The sequence below is a fragment of the Acanthochromis polyacanthus genome, chromosome 14 (genome assembly GCF_021347895.1).
Source record: "Acanthochromis polyacanthus isolate Apoly-LR-REF ecotype Palm Island chromosome 14, KAUST_Apoly_ChrSc, whole genome shotgun sequence".
Taxonomy (NCBI): Eukaryota; Metazoa; Chordata; class Actinopteri; family Pomacentridae; genus Acanthochromis; species Acanthochromis polyacanthus.
This window is the reverse complement of record NC_067126.1, coordinates 18,716,027-18,728,203: the sequence shown is the minus strand read 5'-3', so window position 1 is coordinate 18,728,203 and position 12,177 is coordinate 18,716,027. Positions and strand designations below refer to the sequence as shown.

Genomic DNA, 12,177 nt, shown 5'->3' with positions numbered 1-12,177 from the left:
CAGATCACAGTGTATCTACAAGGGCACTAACATTCAGTATTTGGAACTGAACAATACACTATTTTGCAACTTGTCAAGACCAAAAAATAATTTAAATTCCCATTCATTTCCACATCTGTGTAGTAAACCTGACACACCACACAAAGTAAAGTGGGAACTATTAAGGAAGAAGGTTAAGTTGTCTCCCTGCCTTGTAAATGTAGAAGATGCATCAACAATAGGGTTCAACCAAACACATCTCTGTCATACTGAAGCTGCTGACTCACATTATATTGCACAGTGTTCAGTGTCTTGAAATGTTTTCAAGGGAAGTATTCATTTTCACCTCTGTAATTTGTACTCTTTGCAAAGTCGTACCGCGGGCCGGATTGGACCCTCTGGTGGGCCTTAAGTTTGCCACCCCTGTAGGAGATGAGCACATTTGCTTTCTTTCTGAGTGTAGTCTGGCTCTGTCCTCTGACAATCTTGTTGTCGTTTGGCTCCACACTTGCTGATGACCACTTCCGGTCTCAGAAAATGAAAAAAAAAAAAAAAACGGACCTTTTTCGTTTTTGTCTCTTCTTGATTTTATTTTTGTTACTCTAAATATAAAATGAAAATCAGAGCATTTTTAAAATTTCGTATATCGCTTTTTGATCATGAAAAGGAAAAACGCCTTGTATTTCAATTTTATTTTTTGTATTTTAAAATAAAAATCAAATAACCACTCGTTTTTTGTTTTTCAATACCCGTTTCAGAACGGAAAATCCAAAACATACACGGACCAAAACACTACTCCTGTCCACACAAAACCAGAAAACCATTTTGTGTTGGATAATGTGCCAGACTAGTTCTTGGATCGGTGTAATGACTTCCATTCGGAAGTGATGTCACATTACCTGCCATCAAAACTGTTTATAGACTTAAGACATAATGTATTGATTTGTAATATTTCTGTACTTGTGTTGAGTGTCAGTCAGCTTTAAAGATGTGCAACTTCTCATCTCACTCTAACAAGCAGATTTCCCAAAATATGACAGAATTCCTTAAGCATCTGAGGAACGTTATACAGCTTGTGGCAAACTAGCCTAACCAACAGTTTATAATGAAGGAGATCCAGGGTATACTGCTGTAACTACTATATACTGGAAAATACTGTACATGCTGTATAGCATATCTGACTAATGACTGACTTGTGAACTTGAGCAATGTATGGACTTCTAACACCTGGCTTTCCTTATCAGCTGTGGTATTGGTTAAATATTATTACTGAAGTTTCCTGGAAAATTACAGTAAAAGTTTTCTTTTCTTTACTTGTAACTACAGCTTCATTAAAATAAGTGTACATCAGACTTCAATAGGAGATGCTGGTCAAACAGGTGACCTTATTTTTGAAACAGTCTGTTTCTCTGAATGCTCACTATTTTTAGGAGATACTGGAAATCTTACACATAAAAAAGATGATATCTCAACCGTGGGCACTTATCTGGAGTCCCAGATCCTGTCTGTAGACATTGGACTTTTGACACGGGGGCGGCATGGCTCAGTGGGTAGAGTGGCCGTCTCGTAACTGGAAGGTTGCTGGTTCGATCCTCGGCCCGTTGAGCTCATGTCGAGGTGTCCCTGAGCAAGACACCTAATCCCTAATTGCTCCTGATGGTTTGTGGTTAGCACCTTGCATGGCAGCTCCCACCATCAGTGTGTGAATGGGTAAATGTGACATATCATCTTGTAAAGCGCTTTGGATAAAAGCGCTATATAAATACAACCATTTGACACACTCAGCGGCATTTTTCCTCACAAACATACAGTTCGTCAGGTATAAAAGGTCTGACTCACAGCTCTGAACCTTTTTTTCTTTTTGCTTGACTTTGACTAGAATGCCACTGTTTTGTCATTTCGTTTCTCGTTTTTGCCATTTGTGGTCTCGTTTGTGTCATTTGTGTAATTTTTTTCTCTCATTTTTGCCGTTTGTCCATGTTTTCGTCGCTTTGTAACTTTTCTGTCTAATTCTTTGTCTCTTTGTTTTGTTTTGTGCCATTTGTCTCATTTTTTGTCTTTTTGTCTCGTTTTTGTCATTTGCGTCTCATTTTTGTAATATTTTGTCTTGTTTTTGTTATTTTTTGTCTTTTTTTTGACGGACGTTTGTCGTTTTGATCATAGAGTAAAATAGTATATCATTCATTTTCAGATGACTTTGCTTCAACATCATAATGATTCCTGACGTCTGAGGACTCTTAATTAGTAGATGGCATTCTCCTTTACACAAACATCACACTTGTTGCATGCAGCTGAGGTATATTCATCCTTGCAGTTCTTACAGCGAACTCTTTTGTTACCGTTTTCACTCCCTAATAGTGTACATTTTGAATTAAGCAAAATGCCTGATAAAATATGAGTTTTTGTCTGTGATGTTCCTTTCTGCAGCTTTATAAGTACAAACTGCCTGCAGACACTGTAAAATGCACAGGTGTACTGATTAGCCGCCTCAGCGAATGGCAGTGAATTGGTATTTGGTGTTATATAAATCCCTTTGATCGGTCCTAACTTGGTTGCAGGTAGATTAAATGCAGGCAGTCATGACTTATGCAAGTACTTTAAATACTAAAGTGACCATAAATGCCGAGTCACTATCAGGTCTGAGGTCGAACCCCTTCCTTCCTGCTCGTGCTGTGCAAACCAAGGTCACTGTCTTTGCAGCAGCCCTTCAACTACAGGCCATCCAGCTCAGCTTAAAGTCAGTCAGTTTAACACTAGCTGCCTAAAGAGAAGAGATTCCTGGGAGGAAACTAGCTGCTAACTCTGCTGTGGTATGTGACCTCACACAGCAGCAGCCAAGACCAAGACTGAGACCGAGAAAGCCTGCGAACGTAATACAAACACACCCACGAAAGACTTTCCAGACAAGCAATTTCAAAGATTTTCTTTATTTAAGAGACCTCATGCAATACAAGCAGTACCAGTGTCCTCATATTCAGTGGAGTGTGATTATTACACATAAAAATCAATTCGATTTCTTTACGATTTCACGTTTTTGTCTATCAAACTACAATAACACTGATATGCTGCATGTATATATGTGTAGAGAGAGTCAGACTGAAGCATTATGATACAGAAGTATTCAAAGGAAATGCAGTAAGCACTTTAAAAACAAATTTCAAAAAATCACAATCAACACTAAGTATATAAAAACGTGTAATAAAAAAGTTTCCAGACAAACAGCATAACAACAGTATACACAATGTGTGTGTGTTTTTTTTTTAACATTTTCCAATTGTACATTACGTTTATATCGACTCACAGATAATGTTATTTACATTAAAAATATAGAGTTTATGGCCTTGTGTGATCTTCCTGAATCAGCAGACCGGCTGTTTTAAGAGCTGGTCGTGTACTTGTGCCCAGACTGAATCTGAGGTTTTGTGGGTGGAACATGAAATTTTGAAGCTCTGTTCCCGGCAAGCCTGCGCCACGAGGCACACCTGCAGACATCCATTTTCTCGACAAGGTTTCACAGGAATGCACCACTAAAAAGCGGCCCTCTGTTCTCTTACATCTGGTGTGGCTAGCTGTTTCCAAGCTAAATATTTTCCCTCCAGCGCGACTCAAATCTTGGCTGGACTGGCTAGCTTTTTCAGTTGAAGTCCAGCTATTAACTGTCTTAAAGTAGCCATGAATGTGCGTTAAACAGCTGTCAAGGCTATTTTCCAATAAGGCGTCTGCAATTACTAAGGGTCAGATGTGGGGAAAAAGTACACACAGCTACAATAGGTATTTCGGGCAGATATTTACAGTGAGATTTCATAGTTTCTGCGTGGTGAAATTAATTATCTCTTACAAATAAAAGGTTTAAATTAACAGGGAATAACCTTTGGGCTTAACTGCTGCAGTCCTTCTTGGTCTGTATGTTACCAAGCTTTACTCATAGTAGACACTGATATTCAGCTAATTTTATGACTTCAGCATTTGTAAATATCCTGTATAACTTGACACTTTTTTTTTCCAAAGACAATGATTAATGTCTAAAATGACTTCACGGGAAAAGTAGTACGCAAAAAAGGCTTTTGTGAGGTACTATTTCATTACTAGACTGGACCCGTGAAGCCAAAGGCTGTCAGCATAAGTGGCAGAACTTTGACTTGAGTGAAACGCTGCCCCTGTACAAGCTTACAGCGATCACAGCAAAAGGTTTGTTGGCAGTCTGAAGCAGCAAAATGATATCAGATACGGTCTGCTGGATAAGTTCTTTTTTGTTTGTTTTCTTTTGAGGGGTGGGGGTGGGGTGGGGGGTTGAGGTAAACTGGGGGGCGGTTCACAGGAGCCAGTATAATTTTTCCTCATGAACATGTGGCGCTGCGAGTTGGAATATGTGCCTTTAAAAAACAAAACAAACAAAAAAAAACGCATCCCCTCCAATTGTCTCAACAGCCTGTCATGGCTGGTTATAAGATTGTGCAGTGGGTGGGTGGGGGAGTCTCGGGGGAGTCAGGATTTCAACCTTGTGCAAAAATAATATTAAACTAATGCCTGATCACGCATTAGGTGTACTGACAGATGTCAATCACTTTAAAGTGCCTGAGTAATGACAATCACGATTGAAAAATCACTCTAAAGAACTTGAACATGAAAATCAAAAAGGTGACAAAAAGACACTGTTAACGTAAACTACCTGAAGAACTAAATTGAAGTACAATCTCCGAGTGGGTTCAGATATATTAAGGTTGCACTGCTTTCACCGGATGTAAAAATATATATTTGGAATGCAGAGATAACTGGTTTCCCTCACTTCCTTTTATGCCCTGTGGACTTCAACTTTGGTAACTGAGTTCTATTGATAAGGGTGCATAGGGTTTCTCTGTTTTATATGGCACGACTGCAAGAAACACAATACTGATGATAACAATTATTACAAAAACCACCATCGGCATTTCCTGAATAAATACAGTTAAATGCGTAACCCTTATAAAGACGTAATAAAGACACTAGATCCCAGTCCCAGTTTTGTGTTTTGGTTAAATAAGTGTCCTCCTCCCCCCAGGAGGAAGACATCCACAACCTGCTCATCATACATGTATCTACATATGTAAGCTGAAACAACCACATGCAGGCTTTCAGAGAACAGCGAGCGGACACAGCTACAGCACCAATCAACTCACTGAGAGGCAAACAATATAAAGGTCGTGCTGTCTTTTAAAATCGCAGACAGCTGCTACCTTTAATTCAAGCCTCAGTGCCTGCTTCCCTGCAACATTTCTCCCTCGTTTTGCCCTTTTGTTAGCTGAAGCACCTTGCAAAAATCTTTACAGCTAGATCCAGGCTATCTGAAGGAGAACATTTTACAGTGCCGTATCCCCTGATTTCTTTAACAGGACCCACAGTAGAGCCTATTAAGGATGGATCCTTATTTGACACATGCATGTGTTGAGGAGCATGGATCCACAGATGAAGGCTGAGGCTCTCATCTGACTGAAAATGTTACAGAAATCCTGCCTTCTCTAAAGTCTCACTACAGATTAGTTTTCTTTGACTGTAAGCTTTCTTCTAATCTCCTTCTGTTAATGATTAATGCTTTATGAATGGTTACGCATAGCATGTTAGGTTACCATACTCTGGTTTAAGTTAGCATTAGCGTTCAGCCAGCTACAACAGTGATGTTAGTTGGATAAATAAGACGCAGGGGGACGGGTAAGGCTTGAGCAGTATGTACCCAGGACAGAGTCTCTTTGAAGGGGTTAGACAGTGGTAGGAAGTGAGGGGCTGTCATCCGTCTCGACCTTCTGCTCCGGTGAGCAGCAGAGGAAGAGGCGGCTGCCCAGGCTCTTGAAGGCAAACCGAAAGTACATGATGTGACCCATGGCCACAAAAGAGACGGAGATGATGACCAGCAGGCCAAAAGCCTCTTGGTTCGGAGCCAGAATCACCATGATGAAGTGCAGAAGGTCTAAGAGGTAGTTCATGGAGTTCTGGACACCGTTGATCACACCTCGCTCTGACTCAATCACATTCTCCTGGATGAGTTGGGTTACTGTCAGGTCAAAAGACCACAGACCTGCGGGGCAGAGGCAGAGGCAGAGGTCAGCTCTAATAGCATTTTTAAGGCCACATAAAAACAACTTCAGAATTCAACAGTAGCTGTAAAGGGAACTATCAGGCAATAATACGGGCATCAAAGGTTGCAAATATTGCTCTGGCATCCGTGGTAGACAGGAGATTATGCATAGTCCATCCTGTAAACCTGCTTAAGAAGCCATAATTTGCAAAATTGTATAACCCTATCAAAGGAAGTGAACATGCCAATACAGCAGTGGCATGCTCATTTCCTTTACAATATATTAATAAAGATAAACCTAGTCAATCTTCAAAGATCACTTACACTTTAGAGCTTCTACTTGGGTTTTAATGGTGTATCTTTCCACTACGCCCAATTAAATAAAACGAGTGTTTAGATATCTATCCTGTGATCTGGAAGGAAAACAACTCACCAACTCTAGCAGCGATGACGCCTGCAAACAGCAGACTGACAGACATGTAGGACTGCAGAGGTGGCAGCTCTTCAGCCGGTGCATCAGTAGTGGCGTTAAAAATGGTGAGAGCGGTGTGTTCAGGCAGAGTATTCTCTCCTATCAGGTGGGAGTAAATGTCCTGGAAGGGTGAGACGCTGAGGTCGAAGGGGCTTCCGGGAGCGAAGACAGAGACAACGCACAGCATGAGGCAGGAGAGCTGGGCCACGCCTGAGATGAAGCCTGTGCGGATCAGGCCACACTTCTTGCGAACCCAAGTGAAGGCGACAGTGCCACAGATCCCCGAGACGGCCGAGGCCCCCATCAGCAGGCTGAGCACGGAGCCGTTGAGGCCCTGTGTGTAGGCATAGCCCGTGGTGATGCAGTCGAAGCCCAGCACCGTCATGTAGAGGAAGGCCAGAGACATGCCAGCAAAGAAAATGTTTTGGTTGTAGTAGGCCGCCCAGCCGGATTTGAAGGTGCGCAGGGGTTCAGACACCTGGTAGCAACAGCCGGTCTGCTTGGGAGAATCAGGATTGGCCACTAATGAGGTTTCATTCATCAAAGGCTGAGACGACTCTTCAGGACTCTGGCCGTTCTCCAAATCTGTGAAACAGCAGAATCATAGAAGTTTAGTTACAGTTAATCAGTTGCTACCTGAAAAAAATACAGAATTCTAACAAGGTTTTTAATTCAAAAGCTAGAAACACAAGATTCTTGCGGTTACCTCTTGTGGGGCTCAGCTGTTTGAGCTCCTGCTGCTGCTCCTTCTGTCCGGCTTTCACAGCCAACGCCGGTGTCTTTTGGTAGACCTTCCACAGCAGGGCGTACTCCACACACATGGAGCACAGGTTCCAGCCAGAGATGAAGCCACAGCCAATGTAATGGGAGCCAAAGGCCATGATCTGCCCCACTAACATCGGAGCCAAGATGTTGGTCAGCTGGTCAATAATCCGCACTGTGGCATTCATGTCTGTATGACACAACAATGGAAGGAGATGTATTAACAGTTTCTTTACAACTCATTTAGTGCCAGTTAAAACCAGAGGAAATGTGTTAAAACAGTGGACAATTATTGCTTTCATATTTGGGCGGTTTTTACACTAGAACGATGGCACCAGCACAGCACACTGATGAGGGTCAACAAGTTTAAAGTGCTGAGAGTGTTTGGCACCATGTGAGCAAATCTTTTAAATAGCTTATAACAATCAGAAAAAAATGCAAGGGCATAAAAGGTAAAAAATGAGAGTGTGTCAGCATCCGGGGTTCAAAGTCTGAACAGATCTGATAGCAGATCATGTGAGGCCTACATCCGATGATAAGCCAGCAGAGGCTAAGGAGCACTGACCTGCCAACCTGCTGCTGTCCTGACCTGCCACAACCACCACCCAGTCCCTCTGGATGGTGATGGATGTGGCCGTGCTGGCGAGGTTTGCGATGTTGGCAATGGTGATGACCAGAATATAGCAGGTTGTCTGAAAAACAAAATAAGCGCAGTTTTACATTTGCACATTACTGAGCACAGTATTGATTTTGTCATAAAATGACACCTGTCACTAAATCACATGGCTAGACCAAAAGCAGCAAGTGTATCCTACCAACAAATGTCATGTGTGTGATCAACAACCTGATTTAGAACAGAGCTGTATTGTTGTCCAGAAACTCTTTAAAAGGCACCAGTGAAGCGCACTGTTACAAAGGGTGACATGCTCCTTCATTATGATGACACACACTGTGGTTTATTTGGATTCAGTCCTACATACACTGTCCTGCTGCCAAAGACACTAAATAGAGCTCCAAATGTGTATTAATCTGCAGCTAAGAAGAGCCCATGACAAATGCACCATTTTCTCCTGTTTAAATAATGTTTGTTAAAATGTTTTTTTAATATAAAGAGTATATTTGTGCTACACTTTAAAAGTATCACATATTCAGTAGGTGGAAACAGGCATTGAAGTGAGTGAAACAGACAGGTGAGAAATGTTGCAAAGTGCTGGAAGTCAAACTAAACAAAAGCACATTGTTGGGTTTGGCCTTTTTTAGAGGCTTTGCTGGAGGTAAAATAACACCAGCATTATCCCTGTAAGGTAGATATAGAAAAGGACTCACTGAGAAATAAATACATTTGTGCAAATTGGGAATATGGGTTTTAAAAATCAAAATCAAAATCCAATTGTAAAATGATGAGTTTGAAAGGACAGATTGATCTAATACTGACGCCAAAAAACTTCAATAACTGGGAGCAAAGCCGGAGTGCATCTGACACATGTCATGTCATGTGTAAACTAAAAAAAATCAATAACTTTTAGTAAAAAAAATTTTAAACATTCTGTGAAAAAAAATTCAGTGTTAGAGAAAAAGCAGTTTGACAGGGTAATTATAAAACAAATGCTTCACTTGACCTGTGTGTACACTGCAATGCAGTTGCTCTGGCCAGAATAGCAACTGAAATGCTTCAACAGGCCTGGCCACATTTCTCTCCCTCTCTTGACTTCTCCGTCATGTGACAGGCCTTGAAGAACCTGCTGACTACACAGCGTTCAACACTTAATCTCCTGTTTCACCAACCTCTCTCCACCTCCACAAGCGCTCCCAACGGCCATCCCTCTAAATTCTCTCACAGGGTGAAAATCGCCCTCTTTCTCTGAAGACGTCCCTTAAATGCAAAGGGCAATGTTGGAGGCATTTACCCAACAGACGGGCTTTTGTGTCTCCGCCAGACACCCCAGTCAGTCTGCGGCGACAAATGCAAACTCATGTATTTTGCAATTCTGCATCCCGGGCTTGGTCACTTACAAACTCAGGTCCAACTCTTTACAGTGGGGGAGCTCTTGTTAACTCACATAGCTCAACAAGTGTAAACAAGCCTTTTGCAAAACACAAGGCAACTAACTCTCTTTTCCATAGCAGGCTGTTGAGAGCATGTATGGTACTCTCGTGCTTTTTTCCTTTTGACAAGCAAATGTAATTATTTATAACTGTAACACAGCAAGCTTTGTTTTCTTGTGATTTCAAAATAGTTCATCAAAATTAGATTATTTTTTTTGTTTTGCAAAATAATCTTGTGAAAACCAAAACAAATCAACTCACTCTCAAGTCCTAGATCATATTGGCATGGAAGCTCATATCAGTAAACGCCGGCAAGTTTCATTCATAGAGTCAGAGTGCTAAAGGTGAAGGAAGGGGCTGAAAACGCTTTCAGTGAAAATCCCCATCACAGCACATTGCAACAGCCAGTGTGTAAGAGACAGCACAGGGGGGGGATCTTACCAGAATCCATCCATTGTAAAGCTCCACAAGCTGTTCTTTGAACTGGAAAACAACCATCAGGAGGATCCCACATGCGATGACACAACTGTTCTGGACAAGCAGCGAAGTCTGGGCCACTGGGGAAACACCACAACCAGCATTAGGGACAGAAATGTGACCAAAGGCAACAGATTTCCGTCTGATTCACGAGTTCATTAAGAGTGCCTCCACACGATGGCTGGATGCATTCTCCACTCCTTGATTTAATCTAATAGTGCCAAATTCCTCTGGATAGGCATTCCACGAGAGGTGCATTTAACAATTAAAGTTGGGCAGAAAAACAGTATATTTGGACACTGTATACAACGCTCAAACCAGTTCCATGGACAGTCCTCCACACTACATTTCAGGATCTAGTCTACAAAGTTTCAGTATTTAACTCACAAAAAAACTGTGTTCACAATTCATCTATCAGAAATAGCCATAGCTTGCTTTGTTTTCATGCTGCCTTACCTTTGAGTCTGGGGTTTCTGTCCACCCAGTCCCCAATGATGGCCCCCAGCAGGAGCACGGAGCCGGCCACCACCAGCCCGTACACAGCCGTCAGCAGCAGGCTGTTCCCATACAGCTCCACCAGGAAAACAGCCACAGCAAAGTTCCACATTCGGTCACCCTGGGGATTCAAATTCTGATTATTTATAGGCCTGGTTGATAGTTGATTCAAGGCATCCAGATGGGGGGGTGATAGGAAATATGGTTTGTGTGCTGCATAAATAATGGGAAAATAATAGGAACTGTTTCTGCTCTCATAGATTCTTCTGCTTGATTTGTCCTTTAGCCATGACAGTTACATGTAAAGACCAGTATTGTGTGGTGAGCTACACATGGAAAACATGTGATTTTGTATTGTAATGACAGCTATAATAACATGTAAGGTAACAATAACACATTAACGTTGTTTTACATTTAGCTGGACACTGGGCAGCCACATTATCAGCCTGCTGTCGTGATGAACATGCACAGATTTACTGTAATATGGTGTCATTTAAATAGACAATAATGTGATCACTAATAGCAATAGTTTTAATGCTTAACTTACCCATGTTGACAGTGCATGTCCCATGTAAATAAGAAATTTAGCCGAAGTGAAGAAATCTTGAATGGATTCTGCAGAGAAATTATTTAATGGTCAGAATAATTTCATGACATTTTCCTTTATTCATCTTTTTCCCTTGATATTAAGACTTCTCCTGGGAAATAATTAGCAATGAGTAAAGTAACTCACCCCAGCATGTCTTTTTAGGTCCAGAGTTGTCCATTTTAAAGCCGTCCAAATAGCACAACTACGTAGGTGAATTTTTTTATTTTTTATTTTTTGCTTTATGCTAGCCCCTCTATTGTAATGGAAAGGAGGTCAACCAAGGCTACCGTCACATCAAATTGTCGACAACGACTCAAAAACGAAAAAGGCACGGCGTTTCTCCCTTTTTCTCCTTTCCAAACTTAGCTATCACTGTAGCTGAAGTTGGAAAGAAATAGCCGAATAGCCTAAACGGCCGTTTAGTCGCAGAAGCACGAAGCCAGGAGCAGCTTTGTGCGTCGCTCCGGTGGACGGTTTGCTGAGCTCTGCTGCTCTGTTTACGTCCCGCCTCGAATATACCCCGCGGTCACGTGACCCGCCATTATTTACATTGTGTCAAAAACAAACGCGGCCCTCCTCCCTCAGAAACACACCGGAGCAGGCTGCATGAAAAGATGTCATTGTCACAATATCACAGATAAACCTTTTAGCCCTTCTCACACAACGGTTGGTGAGTTGTTGTGTGAATCCTGTTTACCTCCCAGCAGCTCTTGTCAGCACATGTTGGTTTCCTTCTGCAGAAATGACCAACAGCTCCAGGTACACAGCTCATCAAAGATGTCTGCTACCAACACAGATATTTCAGCATAAATCAGTGTGTCCTTCTACTACTAAAAAAATCCGACAAGCCTTTTTCACATCAGTGTGTACCCTTTACTCCATAATGTAGAAATACTCTTCTACAAGTCACGCATTCAAGATGTTACTTAAGCTGAAATGTTGGTGAAAAAATTAGATGAAAATCTCACATATAGAAGAAAATTTGCACCTATTTCTTTACTATGACTGCTGCTTCGTTGTTTCAGTAGCACTTTGCCACTGTGGAGGTAACATTAACTATTTTATTATTAATCAAGATCATTCACTGTTGGAACAGCACATCAAGTGTTATTTCCATAAGATAATACTACTGGTGTTACAAACTAAACTAACAAATTAAAAATATTAAGATTAAGATCCCACAATGTTATCTATGATAGTAGTTTACCTGGGAATTTTAAATATTGAAGATTTAAGCCTACAAAACTGACAGTAAATTCAGCTTTACCTGTAGCATAATAAAGTTAAGACCCTACAGTATCACTAATT

At 41.4% G+C, this 12,177-nt stretch overlaps 1 protein-coding gene across 2 annotated transcripts; it reads right to left on the bottom strand.

The window, feature by feature from the left end:
- Positions 1-2,887: 2,887 nt before the first annotated feature.
- Positions 2,888-11,690, bottom strand: slc40a1 (solute carrier family 40 member 1). Of its 2 annotated transcripts, none has more exons than XM_051958552.1 (8): positions 11,567-11,690; positions 10,828-10,895; positions 10,242-10,401; positions 9,750-9,865; positions 7,828-7,954; positions 7,207-7,452; positions 6,462-7,085; positions 2,888-6,028 (listed from the first exon to the last, which is right to left on the bottom strand). In XM_051958552.1, the coding sequence occupies exons 2-8, from the start codon at positions 10,849-10,851 to the stop codon at positions 5,712-5,714; spliced, it is 1,614 nt and encodes a 537-aa protein (XP_051814512.1). In that variant the 5' UTR covers positions 10,852-10,895; positions 11,567-11,690; the 3' UTR covers positions 2,888-5,711. The 2 variants fall into 2 exon arrangements, with proteins under 2 accessions (XP_051814512.1, XP_022045924.1); XM_022190232.2 differs by having other exon boundaries at positions 11,014-11,686.
- Positions 11,691-12,177: the final 487 nt, after the last annotated feature.